We start from the raw sequence: 17,269 nt of genomic DNA on the forward strand, positions 1-17,269 counted from the left end.
ACTCAGATTGATTCCAGAGAGGTTTGCTCAGATTGTAACGAATTCCTTTTCGAAAGATTAGAAGCTGGTCTAGAAACAATCTAAGTGGAGCCATCATGCTTATTGTTTGCTAGATTTTATAGGTTTGATTTGGTCGAGTCAGCCTTGTTTGTGATTGTGTAGAATTCCCTTGCAATTAAGAATGTCGAACTGGTATGATAGAAGCCAATACAATGATTATCGACCTGAATTTGAATATGGACATCATCCTTTTTATGACCATGTTGGGAATAGTGGTTGGGAATGTCATCCTTTGGAAGGATATGGGTCATACCCTGGTGAGCCTAATTATTATCCACACATGCATCAGTCTTACGAGCAAGAAGATTATAGTACTAGTTCTTCGTCTCTAGAGGATACAATCAAACTATTGAAAAGTAGTCCTTTTTATGATCCCTATGTTCCTATTCCTCCTTTAGAAGAGTCCCTCAGGAAGTTAGCTGAGTCGACGCGTAAGTTAGCTGAGACGAATAGTGTAATTATAGACGAAAGAACTACACTAATGAGTGAACCTTCTTTAGAAGACCACCTCAAGCGGATAGCTGAGACGAATGAAAGGATTGATCGAAATTACTTGAATTTCCAATATAGTATATCCAATAATACCCTTGAGAATGAAGATAGTTATTTACATAATCAAGATAACAAGGTTAGAATTGGTAGCACTACTTGTTTTGATGAGGTTCGATCTTTTTCATGTTATTATGATGAGGATAGTGTTGATGGAGAATCATACTTATGTAGGAATAGTGATCAGGAAATAGATACTCCAATTGAGCTTTACAATGATAATATTATTTCTATTTCAAATCCAAATAATTTTAATAATTATTCACCTGTTCAAAAGGACGAGGATTTGACTAGAGATACCCTCGTTTTATACGATGTAGTATTTCCTGTTTACAAAGCCTATAATGATTTAGAGGAACGAGTTTATTCTGAGAATAATGTTTTAGAGTCTAGCGATTAAGAAACAATAGTCTTAGACGAAGAAGATGACCTCGTAGAGCTTTTAAATATGAGTGAGGATGCATCACCTGAGTATAACCTAACAGAACCAATTGACCATTTTTAGGATTCCGATGATCTAGAAATTAGGGAAATTGTAGTTAGTCTACCTAGAGACACACAAAACTCTAAGTTTGGGGGTGATTATCATTCTCCCTGTGCTTTACCTTTAACTCTTAGAAATTTCCCTCGTGTAGGGCTTGACATTTGTACCTCAACTATCGTACAATATTATCTCCATACACGTTTTCCCGAACCTAATAATGTCCAGAAAGAAGTTCAGTCATTAGAAACCCATCCTCTGGTTCATGTGGTTTTCCCAGGCTATGATACCCTTATTGACTTTGTTTTCCCACCAAATAGTTTTCTTCCAAATGTGGGAACGTTTATATTTCAAATGTGTCGAATATTTAGTTGTGAGACTAAACCTAAATGCTTTAGGAAATTAGAATCAACACATTTTCTTAAGAATGACTACTACCCTCACTGTGGTCAATTTTTTAAGTCAAACCTGATTGACTTAGAGGATCCTCAATTATTTAGGTTATTATTATGTGCTTCTAAATTTTTATTTGAGTTTTTACAGACTCTACGACCTAATAATTCAGATCTCACTTTTGAGAAGTTGCAGCCTAAAGAAACATATTTAGACCCTTTTATAGAACCTGAACCTGAACCACAATTAGACGTAGTTGTCTTAATCAGGAAACTATGTAAGGGAATGCTAGTCTTGTTCATTTTCTTGGTTTACTGCAGTTTCCTTTGGTTAGATCTATTTGGTTTTGAAGACCCACAGTTATTCCGGCTACTGTTATACGGTTCGAGTTGACTAATCCTTTCCTAAGTCTGGCTGAAGACTTTAAACTTAGCACTTCTTGGGAGGTAATCCATGCTCACACAACATGGTAATATCTTTCCTTAACTCTTTTTCTTCAAGTGGTAACAGTTTGTCCTTGTTCATGCTTTTAATTTTATCTTTAGAACATCAAGGACAATGTTAGATTTAAGTTTGGGGGTGGGGAAGAACTTTTTAGTTGCACTTTTGAAACTTCTAGCGTCACATGGTATCCGGTTACCTAAGTTTACATATTGTTTCTCACCGAAAAGATAGAAATTGGAATGCTAGGGATAACAACCTTTTAAAACATTAGACAAAAAGACATTGAGATCCTTGAAATTCAGGAGAGAACTTGTTCCTTTTAGAGGGTAACCGTGATGGACCTAACCATACATGATGGAAAGGAAAGTAGGTCAGGAATTTCCAGAAAGACAAAGCAAACTCACAATGTAGTCTTAGTTACTGGATTGAGACTCTCTCTCAGTAGAAACTTATCATCATCAACAAGCGGAGCGACATCAAAATCTATGAAGAAAGTTGAAGACATTTTAGGTTTAGAAGCAACAATAGAAAAGAATAATTCAAAAATCAAAGTTGAAGTTATAAGAGCAAATGATATAAGTTGTTAGAATCCATGATACCAAGACATCACAAGTTGCGAAGATCCAAGTTTTGAAAGTCCTTCTCTCATGGCCATGTAAATTGTTGTCTTGTAATTTTTGTTTCCAAAAAAAAAAATGAAAAAATGAAAAATGAAAAAAATCATCGTTATTTTTTGTTCAATAAGGCCAAAGGGAAGTAGAAATTTATAAGTTAAGGAAGAAATCGAAGAGAAGAGTTAATTGTCAAGGTTCTATGAGGTTCGATAGTTTATCATCAACAGTTGAAGACCGAAGAAGACGTTGTTTCTACTGAGCACTATGAGAGAGTCGAAGAAAGATACAATTGGTTGATTTGTTAGTCCGCTTTCAATCTGGCACAAGATCTTTATAGCACTGGTTTAACTCATCACATGTAATTAGTCTAGTTGTGTAGCATATGTTCCTCTCATCTTTATCTCTCTCCTAATCATATCCAGCTGTAAATCAGCGGACGCATCTTACAATGTTTATCTAGCTGTGTAGCGGACATCTCTTTATCTAGCAGTGTTGCGGATGTGTCTTCCCTTTTCTTTAGTCAGCTTTAAGGATGGCACCCTTAATTTCTATAGCATTCTAGTTACTTGGAGATAGGTTGATAATATGTATGTCCTCATAGCTCTTTGGATACTTGTGACCAAGTAGGAGTAATGGTTTTGTGGGTACACCTCTGGTAAACCCTCCCGAGATTAACTCGGTTTTATTTTCTTATTGTTAGTTTTGCTCGAGAACTAGCAAATAATAAGTTTGGGGATATTTGATAGACACATTTTTGTGTCAACATTGTACTAAATGTCTCTATTGTTAGTGCTCGATTTTTGTACTAATTTTGATGCTTTGTGTGTTTGTAGGTGTTTTTGGAGAACTACACTTGTGTGGAAAAAGTTTCTCAAAAAGTTCTATTTGGACTCCGGGAGAAAAGTACTAAAGGCACCTAGGGACACCTAGGGGTTTAAAGGATAATTGCATACGCTAAATGCAATCGACGATGCCTGCGACAGTGAGTTAGGATTTTGTTTTCTATTTTAGTTTTGCTCGAGGACTAGCAAATAATAAGTTTGGGGGTATTTGATAGACACATTTTTGTGTCTAATTTGTCTCGATTCTATATATTGATAGTTCTCATTCTTGTATTTATTTTGGTATTTTATCTCTTTGTAGGTGTTTTTGGAGAAATAAGCTTTTGCGGCGAAATTGGCTCAAAACGTGGCATTTGAACCTCCGTAGCAGACGTACCAGTAACATCCCATAAATACCCCGGAGGAACCCCGAGAAAAGTGTTGAAAACATCCCAGAAAAATTACTAAACGCACCCAAGGGGAAAGTGTTATTCAGACTCTCACTATGGATAAGGGGTAACCCATTTCGGGCATGTGCTAAAGGGACACCGGAACTGGATAAGGGGGAGGTCACCTTCACCTTTTGAATTTTGAAATTTGCGGGAGTGTTCATCACATTTGTTGAATTTTGGGAGAAGATTTGATCGAGTTCTAGGGCGATTCAATCGCTGAAACTTGGTGGGTATCTTCCTTGGACCCAAACAGGCCTAGTATGATCATTGGTTTGTACCCAAATTGGCTGGAAATCGAGTTTTAATCAAAACAAGAAAAATAGGGCTTCACAGGTTCTGTTGATTGGAGTAAGAGATTACGTGAGGTATTAGAAGTGTACCAATGGCTATGATGATTCCTTGGACATCATAGAAGAGTTCTAAACACATCAGGACACAAAAGAAACCGCGAGAATACATGAAAAATCCATTATCCGTAACTTGGCAGAAAAGAATAATCCGAGATATACTCGGATTCGATTAGGTTTTTGTGTATATAAGGAGTTGCTACGAGTCCCAGAAGAGTATCGGGAGTTTGAGGAAGAAGTTTGGGGAAGTTTAGAGATCACAGAGACGCAGTAGAGAGGCTGGAAAACGAAGAACAGGAAGCTGCAGGAAAGCTTCCTGCTGCTGCTCGAGTGCGAAGACGACGAAGAATAGACAGCCAAGAACTGTCGTTCTTCAATAGTCGTAAAACAACAGCAACAGAGAAAGCGAAAACGAAGTATTGTTGTTTCTGTTAGAGCAGTCGAATTTTATCATTCTTCTCTGGACGCCTTCTGTGGGTCGCAGAATCAATGATTTTATTCTTTTCACTCTTTTAATCAACTTTTGGGCTATAAACATGTATTTTGAGCAAGTGATTAATATGAGTAGATAAACCCTAACACTGGGATGCCGGAGGAAGCCCTATTTCACGCATGTGGTAATTCTAATAATTATTTTATGACTATTTGCATTGATATTTAATTGATTTATGATTTTTATTGAATGGGTGTGATTTCGTTTGATGGTGTATGCTTGGTGTATGTATTTTTGATACATCATGCTTTTGATTACAGTCATTGCTTTTCAAAAATCTATTTTTGGAAAAGAACAAGAGTCCATATTTGAACTATAATTGATTGGAACTATTATTTGAGTCACATGAATGGAATTTGGTGGAATCCTGAGTCTCAGTACCTCTCGATACTTAACCTTTTGTGAATATATTTTATTTATTTTTAGTGTTTTCTATTTTTGAGTCTAAAATCGAGTCTACACAAGTCCGAGTGAACGACAACCTTACTTACCACTTTAAAATTACATCAATTTTTGGCGCCGCTGCCGGGGACTTATATTTTGATTTGTTTTAGTTTTATTTTTATATTTATTAGTTTTTGTTCTTTTTACGCCTTTTGGTATTTCTTGTTTGTTTTCAGATTTGGAATTAAGCTAAATAAAAAGAGAGAAAGTGCTAAAAAGAATAGCGAAGCCAAAGAAGGAAAGAAAAGAGGAATCCAAAAGGAGTGACGAAGAAGATTTTGTATATAATTATTTTCTTTTCATTTTTTTAGAAACTGTAAATAGGGTTTTGTTTTAATTTTCTTGTAATTTTTTTTATTATTTTTGGACACTTTTTGGACTTTATTTTTGGGACTGTTGGACATTATTTTTTTTAACCCTAAGGAAGGGTTAAGGTTAAATATAAACTGTTTGCAGGGAAGGACGACGATTACAATATCGTCTCGGCCCCTCGGGTTCGTACATGACATAATAGTCGTGGCCCGAGTCGACTACAACGGTTCATCCCCCGTCTGGAACGGGAGGTAAGGTTCTGAACACTCGCGAATCCCCTGCAAGCGGGTTACTGTATTCCTAGTAAAGGGCAAGGCCTGGCAAAAACAAGATAAGGTTTCGGATTTCATCACCGTTTTCTTCTTGCCAGCTTTAGGAAAACAAAACCTAAAGCGAACCCAATCTTTAAAATCTGATTAGAAAGAGACCTATAGGTAACGAGCTTGTTAGGAAATTTTTCGAAGGATATCGGTTACCCTCTTGAGCAACTTCAAAGTTCATGATGACTTCTGGGAGTTGAAACAAGCCGCCTTGTAATGCCGGTGAGGCCTTGGGTATCAAAGCTCCATTGAGCTTCCCTCGCCTTAGTTCCATCTCACATTAGCTCGGATTGATCCAGAGGGGTTTGCTCAAATTGTAACGAATTCCCCTTCGAGAGATAGAATCTAGTCTAGAAACAATCTAAGTGGAGCCGTCATGCTTTTTGTTTTCTAGAAATCTTTAGGTTTTCTTTGGTGAAGTCGAGTCGGCCTTGTTTGTGGTTGTGTAAAATTGTCTTGCAATTAAGAATGTCGAACTGGTATGATAGAAGCCAATACAATGCATATAGACCCGAATTGAATATGGACATCATCATTATTATGACCATAGTAAGAGTAGTGTTTGGGAACACCAACCTTTTCAATGTTATGGTTCATACCATGGTGAGCCAAATTACTATTCATACGGCCACCGGTCATACGAGCAAAATTCCTCTCTACTAGAGTCTGCACGAAAGTTAGCTGAGTCGACACAAAAGTTACTTGAGTCGTCACGTAGTTCACCTGAAATGAATAACTTATTTATGGACGAAAGTAATGCAATGTGTGAACCTTCTTTCCAAGATATAATCAGGAAGTCTTGTGAGTCGACTCAGAAAATGTTGTTAGAGGCCCAAGAAAGAACTGCTCAAGATAGTCTTAATTTCCAATATAGTGTTTCCAATAATACCTTTAAAAATGAGGATAGTTATTTGCATAATCAAGATGACAAGGATAGGATTGGTAACACTACTTTAGATGAGGTTCAACCATTTTCATGTTATTATGATGATTATGACGAGGATAGTTTTGATGAAGAATTTGAAATATGTAGGCATAGTGATCAGGAATTTGTTACTCCAAATGAACTTTATGATGATAGTGTTAATTCTGGTTCAGATCCCGATAATTTTAATGATTATTCACTTATTCAAAAGGACGAGGATTTGATTAGAGATACCACTTCTTTAGATGATGTAGTATTTCCTTTTGATTACGAAGTCGATAATGGTTTAGAGGAACGAGTTTATTCTGAGAATATCGTTTTAGAGTCTAGCGATTTAGAAACAATGGTCTTAGACTAAGAGAATGAACTCGTACAGCTATTAAATATGGGTGAGGATGTGTCACTTGAGTATAACCTAGAAGAAGAAATTGACTATTTTCAGGATTCCAACGATCTAGAAATTAAGGAAATTTTAGCTAGTCTATCTAGAGATACCCAAAACTCTAAGTTTGGGGGTGATTATCATTCTCCATGTGCCTCAACCATTTTACAAGATTATCTTCACACACGTTTTCCTGAACCTAGTGATGTCCATAAGGAAGTTCAGTTGTTAGAAACCCATCCTCTGGTTGATGAGGTTAGACCAGGCTATGATACCAAGATCGACTTTGTTTTCCCACCAAATATTTTTCAACCAATTGCGGGAACGTATAAATTTCAGATGTGTCAATTATAGTTTTGAAACTAAACCTAATTACTTTAAGAGATTAGGGTTGATACATTTGCTTAAGATTGACCACCAGTTTCATCGTGGTCGATTGTGTGAGTCAAAGGATCCTCAATTATTCAGGTTATTATTATGTGCTTCTAAGTTTTTACTTGAGTTTTTCCAGACTCTAATACCTGAACCAGATCTTAGCTTTGAGGAATTCTAATCCATGAAAATATTTTATTTGGACCCAGTTATAGAACCTGAACCTGAACCACAGCTAGATGTAGTTGTCTTAAACAGGAAACTAGACAAGGGTGCGTTTTATTTGTTAATTTTCTTGGCAGGTTGCAGATTCCTTTTACTCGTGATAGCTCTATTTGGTTTCGATGACCCAAAATTATTCCGTCTATTAATATATGATTCTATGAGGTGACTAAATCTTCCAATGTCTGGCTGAGGACTTTAAACTTAGCACTTCTTGGGAGGTAACCCAATCTCATGCAACACGGTAATATCTTTCCTTAACTTTTTTACTTCAAATGGTAACAGTTTCTCCTTGTTTATGCTTTTAATTTTATCTTTAGAACATTGTGGACAATGTTAGATTTAAGTTTGGGGGTATGGGAGAAACTTTTTAGTTGCAGTATGAATAAATAAACTCCATGACCTAGAAATTTATGCCTATTTAGGATTGCACGAACTAATCTAAGTGGATGGAAGCATTTTGGTTGTAGGAGTTGAGGAACCAATCTGATTAGATGGAAACATCTAAAGAGTCTATTCATAAAAGCACAAAGCTCAAGTGTTAGAAATAACATGGTAGTTTCGCCATATCTCGTTGAGTCCTTTTCACTTCTGTTTTTATTTTTCTTTTTAAATATGTTTCTAAGTGATTTGGTGGGGCTCACGATTCAATTTGTTACCAATGCTAGGGTGAATTAGAGTGATTGAGATACCATGAAAAAAAAAAGAAAAAAAAGTTAAAAAAAAAAAAGAAAAAAAAGAAATTGAGACCAGACCATTTGACCAAAAGGAATAAATTCAACAAAGTCGACCACTGGTACCCTTGTATATGCCAGTTGTGTTGACCTAGAGTTAGGTTATCGACCATTGGTACCCTTGTATATGCCAGTGTGTTGATATTAGTCAGACTAGTATCTCAATCCATTAGGATAGGTTCATTTTGGCGGAGGCCTTCAGACAGATATGGGAAACGCCGTTCACTTAGTAAACATCAAAACCATCTATGTTTTTCTATGTCCATCTTCTTGATCTATCCATGTGATTAGTTTTGACTCCGAATATGATGTCCATAGTGCAACTATCTGAGTAGAGCTCTGTCACTTTATATGAATTTTAGTATGCTTGAGTGCAAACTCGTGTATAGAAATTGGAATTTCGCATCAGGGTACTTCTTCCTGTAGTCAATAAGTATGCCAACCAAGGAGATTCTTTAGTGCCTTCCAAGGTTCTGCGTAGATAGTTAGGCTCTGGAGTAAAGGTTTTGTGGGTATATCTCTTGTAAGACCTCTTGAGACTATAACTCGGCCACTAGGGACACCTAGGGGTTTAAAGGCTAATTGCATACGCTAAATGCAATCGACGATGCCTGCGACAGTGAGTTAGGATTTTGTTTTCTATTTTAGTTTTGCTCGAGGACTAGCAAATAATAAGTTTGGGGGTATTTGATAGACACATTTTTGTGTCTAATTTGTCTCGATTCTATATATTGATAGTTCTCATTCTTGTATTTATTTTGGTATTTTATCTCTTTGTAGGTGTTTTTGGAGAAATAAGCTTTTGCGGCGAAATTGGCTCAAAACGTGGCATTTGAACCTCCGTAGCAGACGTACCAGTGACATCCCATAAATACCCCGGAGGAACCCCGAGAAAAGTGTTGAAAACATCCCAGAAAAATTACTAAACGCACCCAAGGGGAAAGTGTTATTCAGACTCTCACTATGGATAAGGGGTAACCCATTTCGGGCATGTGCTAAAGGGACACCGGAACTGGATAAGGGGGAGGTCACCTTCACCTTTTGAATTTTGAAATTGGCGGGAGTGTTCATCACATCTTTTGAATTTTGGGAGAAGATTTGATCGAGTTCTAGGGCTATCCAATCGCTGAAACTTGGTGGGTATCTTCCTTGGACCCAAACAGGCCTAGTATGATCATTGGTTTGTACCAAAATTGGCTGGAAATCGAGTTTTAATCAAAACGAGAAAAATAGGGCTTCACGGGTTCTGTTGATTGGAGGAAGAGATTACGTGAGGTATTAGAAGTGTACCAATGGCTAGGATGATTCCTTGGACATTATAGACGAGTTCTAAATACATCGGGACACAAAAGAAACCGCGAGAATTCAGGAAAAATCCATTATCCGTAATTTGGCAGAAAAGAATAATCCGAGATATACTCGGATTCGATTAGGTTTTTGTGTATATAAGGAGTTGCTACGAGTCCCAGAAGAGTATCGGGAGTTTGAGGAAGAAGTTTGGGGAAGTTTAGAGACCAAAGAGACACATCAGAGAGGCTGGAAGACGAAGAACAGAAAGCTGCAGGAAAGCGTCCTGCTGCTGCTCGAGGACGAAGACGACGAAGAACAGACAGCCAAGAAATGTCGTTCTTCAACAGTCGTAAAACAACAGCAACAGAGAAAGCGAAAACGAAGTATCGTTGTTTCTGTTAGAGCAGTCGAATTTTATCATTCTTCTCTGGACGCCTTCTGTGGGTCGTAGAATCACTGATTTTATTCTTTTCACTCTTTTAATCAACTTTTGGACTATAAACATGTATTTTGAGCAAGTGATTAATATGAGTAGCTAGACCCTAACACTAGGATGACGGAGGAAGCCCTATTTCACGCATGTGGTAATTCTAATAATTCTTTTATGACTATTTGCATTGATACTTAATTGATTTATGATTTTTATTGAATGGGTGTGATTTCGTTTGATGGTGTATGCTTGGTCTATGTATTTTTGGTACATCATGCTTTTGACTTACAGTCATTGCTTTTCAAAAATCTATTTTTGGCAAAGAACAAGAGTCCATATTTGAACTATAATTGATCGGAATTATTATTTGAGTCACATGAATGGAATTTGGTGGAATCCTGAGTCTCAGTACCTCTCGATACTGTGATAACCTTTTGTGAATATATTTTCTTTATTTTTAGTGTTTTCTATTTTTGAGTCTAAAATCGAGTCTACACAAGTCCGAGTGAACGACAACCTTACTTACCACTTTAAAATTACATCAGGCACCTCAGTTGGGCACCTGCTATTCGCACCCCCAGTTTGGTTAGGGGGACACCATCTTCTACCTTTTAAATCTGTTTATGGCGGGAAAATATGGTTTCAAAGAACCAGAATTAGGGTTGGCAGTTTGGACGAGAATGAAGGAGACTCAACGATTGGGAATTGTTGGGATGACTTGAATGGTGGTAACAAGCGTGGTATCGTCGATTTTGTCAGCTGTATTTGGCTAGATTCTCGGTGAGAAAAAAACAGGGGAGTGCGTACTTGAGAAGAGTTTTTCACGGGATTCTACGTGTTTTCTGTGCATGGCGTAAGATGGATGTATGTTTAACTACTTCTGGGACGTGTTTCAGACTAATTGGAGTGTGTCAGATGTGCAAAGACGCGTGAAGATTCAAAACAGGGAAGAAATCTTTGTATCTTGCATGGGAATTATTTGGAGTTATGAGAACATATTCTCGGTCAGAATGGGTATATATAGGCTGCTAGCACCACAGAGAAGGGGGGTCGAGAGTCCGGGGGGATGAGGAGAGCCAAAGAAGAAGAAATTCGAGTTTTCCCAAAATCGGTTTCTGCTGCTGCTGATGATGAACATGAAGAACACGAAGAATGGACCATCCAAGACCGTCGTTTTCCAACAGTAACAACGACTCACAGTCGTGGGTCGTACATCATAGGCAGACTTATTTGCCAGCGTTTGCGACACAGAGCCGTGGGTCTTAGAGCAACAGTAACGGTGACAATCCTCTGTATCGTCTTTTTTTGGTTTGTAACAAATATAATTGTTACAAAACCCAGTTTTGAATTATTTCTCCATTTTCATCATTTGTAAACACCTTTTTGAGCAATAATAATGATTTTTGAGCGTGTTTCCAACATCATGAGCGACTAATTCCCCCACAACCAAGGCAATGAGGAAGCTATTTACGCATGAATAATTGGTAACTATTTTATTTTCTCTAATATTTAATTATAATTCACTCAATCACTGCTTTTGCAGAGTTTTAAATTTTTGCGTAATTTTCCTAATCAGTTATGATTCAATTAGATAGGTTATGCTTTGTTTAGATAATCTATGCTTAAGGGATACAATTGAAGTTTGAGAATTTTCTTGATTATTAGTGAGTTAAGATATAAAGGACTTAAAAGATAATTAGAGTTTTGGATTATTTACCATCATTAATTCATGTGTAATAGTGGAATCAGTGTCTTGGTTATTTTCTCATACCTCCCGCCCACTTTGTTAATATTTTTGTATATAATTTTATTAAATCTTTAAATTTAATCTTCACAAGTCCGAGAGTTTGAACCTCATTACTACAACATCATCCAAGAATATATCAGTGAGTCTCGGAAGTAAGCTTGTATTTCCACCTTTCGAATCTGATATTACAACTTGGTAAGATTCCATATCTGTTTGCTTTTCTTCGAGGGATATATATTCTTCTTGAAATTCGCGTAATTCTAACATTGTAATTGTATATTTTACTCTGAAAATTTGGGTGTACAATAGATCTATTGCGAAAAGAGCATTTATGAATGCCAGAATAAGATGTCTCTCGTCCACCCGCCTTCCCATTTCACTACACATTGTTCTCCAGCGAGTCGGTAGATGACGTAAGCTTTCATTTGTTCTTCTGCAAAGTCCAAATGCAGTTTCAATCCCCGGTCTTGATAGATTATTACGTATGTTCTTCCCCAAAAAGATGTTTTGTAAATGATGGAACGAACCAATGGACTCTACAGGTAGTCCATCAAACCACTTCAGAGCGTCACCTGCTAAGCTTGCAGCAAAATACTTGCACACTACTGCGTCATAATTTTCCCACTGCAATAAACATCTAGAGTAAGCTTTCACATGTTGGATCGCGCATGCACTACCGTCAAATATGCTTGTAAATGCGGGTAAACTGCATTTAGGTGGTACCGGTGCTCTTTGAATTTCTTTTGTAAATGAGGTTTTTCCTGCTTCCTCCATTGCTTCTTCTAGTTGTCTTCTCCCATGATTTCTTTTTGCAGTTATCATTTCTCTTAATTCTGCCATCTCCCTGAGTATTTCTTTGCTAAATAATTGATCCAAGTTTTCTTGCATAGGTATTTTTAGCTTGTCTCAATCTATTCTCATAATTGTTTTGGTGTATTGCCTCTTATATCTCCTGTTTTTCAGCTTCCTCTCTTCTTCGTCTACGCCTTTCAGTATTTGTTTCAATTTGTACTATATCGTGTCTTTCTTCATTGTATGTGCGATCATATCGATGTCTTGATATTTCTCTTTCTTGTGGTGTCATTCGACCTTGATTCGTATCTTCTATGCGGTGATGTTCGTGTCCCTTTTTCTACTATCAATGTGACGCAATCCACTTTGTAATTCTCTTTCGTCTAACTCTTCCCTTCTTCGCTATCTATCTCTTGCACGCGCAACTTCTCGTTCGAGCTCATATTCTTCTCTGTGTGTTTCCTTACCATGTAATATCATTTGTCCTTGCCTTGGACATTCTTCTTCCCTTTCAGGATTAGTATTTGCTCTACAAAGAAGTTCGCATGGATGCTCATAACGATTAGTTGCTAATTCAATTATACGTCTTCTTTCCCTGTGATCTTCCAAATTTTAATCTTCTTGCGAGTTTTCTTCAATGACTTCCATATGTTGCTTTCGCCTATCGTTTCTTTGATTAGATTGGCTGTGTATGGAAGAATTCCTACTGGATCTTGATCTTGAGCGTGTAACGCTTCTTCACCTTTGTTCTTGAAATCTAAGATTCTCTTCTGGTAAATCACCATTTTGACGGATCAAATTCGCACGCTCCTCTTCTTCCCTCTTTCTTTCTATTATTAATTTTTTCTAAGCTCTGCAATCGTCATATTTCCTTCACTCGCTGTAATTGGTTCTTCGTTCCCATTTCTCTGTTCTTCTTCCGTAGAATTTTTCATCGCAGTATGGAAACTCACTCTATCATAATCAATATTCTGTCCTTGTCCTCGCTGGAACCAAATTGGATTTTCTTCTCTTTTATTTTCGTCCATTCTTTCTTCTTCCTCTTGCTCAAGATTTGTAATTCTTCTTCGTTCAGCGAGTCTGCTACTCCTTCTAGTCGCCATTCCTTTTTCCACAACAGATTCAATCCTTACCATTTGCTAAATGTTTTGATCTCACTATTTTCTTTTACAATTTATGATATAATATCAGGATTTATCATCCAGAGCTGTTTTCTAGCGCCAAAAATGTAGTTGTAAGATTTCTTACAACTACACTCCACTTAATCTAGTTATCTCCCTATGTGATCATCATGGACAATTGTTTTATTAAATGAATATTCAAATCACTTACAAGATGAATGGATCTATAACGACACTTCTTGTAACATAAATTTATTCTCTCTCTCCCTTTGTATCTCTCTTACAAGACTTGTTCTAGAATCTCCACAAGACAACTACTCTCTTCTTTATATAGGATTTTACATAGTGAATGACAGCTAAGAATCCCTTTATTTTCGGGATCTATGTGCGACATGTTCGCTCATATACAATCGCCCATCTTCGCATAACTCCTCACACTTTACCCGTGACTTTGCTGACATCATCAGATATGACATCTCAATTTGTTGTGTGCGATACTCCTCACGTATGTTGTATTTTTTACTTCGCGTAGTTATTAATGTGTGCGATATTTAACTCCTACAATAAGCTCAGTGCTACCGCTATAAATGTTTAAGAATGTTCACACCATTTTGTTTGTAGGCTGCTCACTGATATGTTGTGGCATGGTAGGATAATAAAAGCAGAAGTCAGTAAGTCAGTTTTCTTTCGTTTGAATCTAAAAGGTGCATTATTTTGTTTCGGGAATTGTTAAACCTAAATACACGCATTTTTCACCATAAATATGAAGTTATGTGATTTAAATCTAAGGTTCAAGGGGGGAAGAATAGTGACGAAGTTTTATTCAACTTCAATGGGTTCTTAGAAATGTTTTCTATATAAATAGCACAATGCGTTTGCAGTTTCTTTTCACTAAGATAAAATAAACCTTGTCTCTGAATTAAGTAGCAAGGTACATTTAACAATGGTGAATGTTGCAGCCACTCCAGTTGAAATGTCGAATTCGTATGTCTTCCACATAGACTTAAGCGGCCTTGTCCTTCACAATGAAATCAAAGTTTATGTAGAGTGTGACAAAACTCTTGTCGTTAGATACGGGGCCAGCTTCAACAAGGAGGCGCTTTCAATGAAATTTGATCTCCCCAATAATGCAAATGTAGATTCAGCCTCTGCAGTTTTTCACAACGGAATATTATTCGTTACTGTTAGCAAATTTAATCGTCCAAGCACGGCGAAGTTGGTCAAGGTGATGAAAGGGAGACTTGACTGATTAATTAGCTTTAATGCAGAAGTAGGAAACAGAGACGGACAAAGAACTTCTCTTTTAAAAGTTTAAATGTTAGTTATGTAGTTGATTATGTTATCGCTATCTTGTCAACCAAAATGGTTTCTTCTTGTTCTTGGTTAGTATATTTTTTAATGGTTAATCAAATTGTGTCTCCTTTCTTGTTACGCTCAATTTGTTTTGGTTTAAGCTTTATTTTACATCTCCCTTTTTAAATTTTTGACTTCTTGGATGTATTGATTGGAAAAATACAACTCCGATTCGATTCAGTACTGAATCAAAAGTATGGCAGGTGCATTAGTTTGTTTTGGGAATTGCTAAACCCAAAATATGTGCATCAATGTAGATACACTCGAAGTTAGGTAGGTGTTGACTGACTGATTTAAATTCTAAAATCCAAAGGGGGAAGAATTGGATTTATCATGATCAACTTCCAAGAATTCATCTTTTTACTTTTGTACTATGGTTCTTGATATCGTTTTCTATATACATAAAATAACGACACAGATGGATCAAAAATGAATTTTAGTTCAGAAATAGTACAATTTCCATTAAAATAATTTTGTGCAATCCATTAAAAATTGTAAATAAGATACAGATGGATCCGTTATCACAAGTGCTATAAGAGTCGACTCCCATGACATTATTAATAAATTGAAAAATCAAATTGCACAATTACTCATTAAAGAGTATGTGCAAAATCAATCTCACTTCAGAATTATTGTGTTCCTAACGGGTCCTTGTAAAATTCTCCTCGTCAGTAAACTATAAAAAGAACAATCAGACGTACCTTTTAAGTTTTAACTTTTTAACCACCTCCTCCTTCCATCAAAGAAAAAAAAACCATCTCCTCGGCTCCTCCGAATCCCTTTCAATTTCTGAACTCTGAGTCTCAGTCACGGTCAATACCACCTTGCTTTTGCAAATTGAATGTTACAAAAAGTCTAGATACAACTAGCAAAGGGGACCGAACTGCGTACCGTGTGAGTGGGAGGATGGGGGCCACTTCTGCCCACCCCTATCCCAATACAAACAAATGATATGGAGGCTGTTGGATCCCCTCTCGGTGTACACTTCCAAGTATATGTAGCAAAACTGCGAAATTAATGAGTGTTCATTGTACTTTGTACCGAGTTATCAACCGGATCGATTCAGTACAAAATCTCATCTAGTAGAATCAAATGTATGGCAATACAATGAAACTAGAAGCTAAATCGCTAAAACCTAAGTAGGTGCATTAATGTACATAAATTCAAAGTTAGGTAGGTGTTGACTGACTGATTTAAACCTAAGTAGGTGCATTAATGTGCATAGGATTTATCATGATCAATTTCCAAAAAATTATCATTTAAGTTTTGTACTTTTGTGCAACCACATCAAGTTTTTTGATATCAGGTTTTTTGATATTGTTTTCTACACTACATATAAGTACCAATGCATTCCAATTCGTTTTTGTGCACTAACATAGAAACAAAAAATTCCTCCTCTCTGTTGTTCTCTAAACCATGGCTAAGGATGCAGCTTCGACTCCGATAGAAACTAGTGATGCTTTCGAGTTCATTATAGAAGAAGCTAGTTATAATACCAGTGTTAGGAATACATCTCATCAAGACTCAGTCAAAACTCTTCTGGTAACAGCTGTCAAGAGAAAATCACGTATCAATCACTATCTTGTGTTACGCTACATATTGATATGGATTTATTGCAAATATATTCTCTATAATTGCTAGCTTATGTTACGCCAAAAACATCTATGTAACCCTTGTAAGAAAGGCATGTAATCTCTATATATTTGTCTACCTTTACACCAGTTGAAGTGTGGATCAATTCACCAAAATATTGTATTCTGTTTTGGTATCAGAGGAGAAAGATCCTAAACCACGGTTTCTTCATTTTCCTGCATCAATGGCAGCACCAGAAACATCCACTCTTCAAGCAATTCATATTAACCATCTCATCAACATCAAACTCAATGATACCAACTATCTTTTATGGAAGACACAATTCAAGCCACTACTGAAGGGCTATCGTTTAGAAGGATATGTAGATGGTACTTATGCAAGACCATCACCAACCATACCAAACACATAATCTAATTTACCACAATTATCAAATCCTGCATATGAAAAGTATGAAAAGCAGGATCATATCCTACTAGGCTGGCTGCTTTCATGCCTCACAGAAGGAGTATTAGGTCGTGTATCTGGTTTAACAACTTCAAAAGAAGTCTGGGATGCACTGGAAAAAAGATATGCACCCA

The 17,269-nt window shown here is 36.7% G+C and overlaps 1 protein-coding gene across 1 annotated transcript; it reads left to right on the plus strand.

The window, feature by feature from the left end:
- The first annotated feature begins 14,688 nt into the window (after nt 1-14,688).
- On the plus strand, nt 14,689-14,994 carry LOC113328083 (17.3 kDa class II heat shock protein-like). The gene has a single exon (XM_026575174.1). The coding sequence runs from the start codon at nt 14,689-14,691 to the stop codon at nt 14,992-14,994; it is 306 nt and encodes a 101-aa protein (XP_026430959.1).
- Nucleotides 14,995-17,269: the final 2,275 nt, after the last annotated feature.

Source organism: Papaver somniferum, unplaced genomic scaffold (genome assembly GCF_003573695.1).
Source record: "Papaver somniferum cultivar HN1 unplaced genomic scaffold, ASM357369v1 unplaced-scaffold_107, whole genome shotgun sequence".
Classification (NCBI taxonomy): domain Eukaryota; kingdom Viridiplantae; phylum Streptophyta; class Magnoliopsida; order Ranunculales; family Papaveraceae; genus Papaver; species Papaver somniferum.

Bases quoted from the DNA above. Each gene is read 5' to 3' on its own strand.
- LOC113328083 (XM_026575174.1), top strand. From the start codon at position 14,689: ATGGTGAATGTTGCAGCCACTCCAGTTGAAATGTCGAATTCGTATGTC.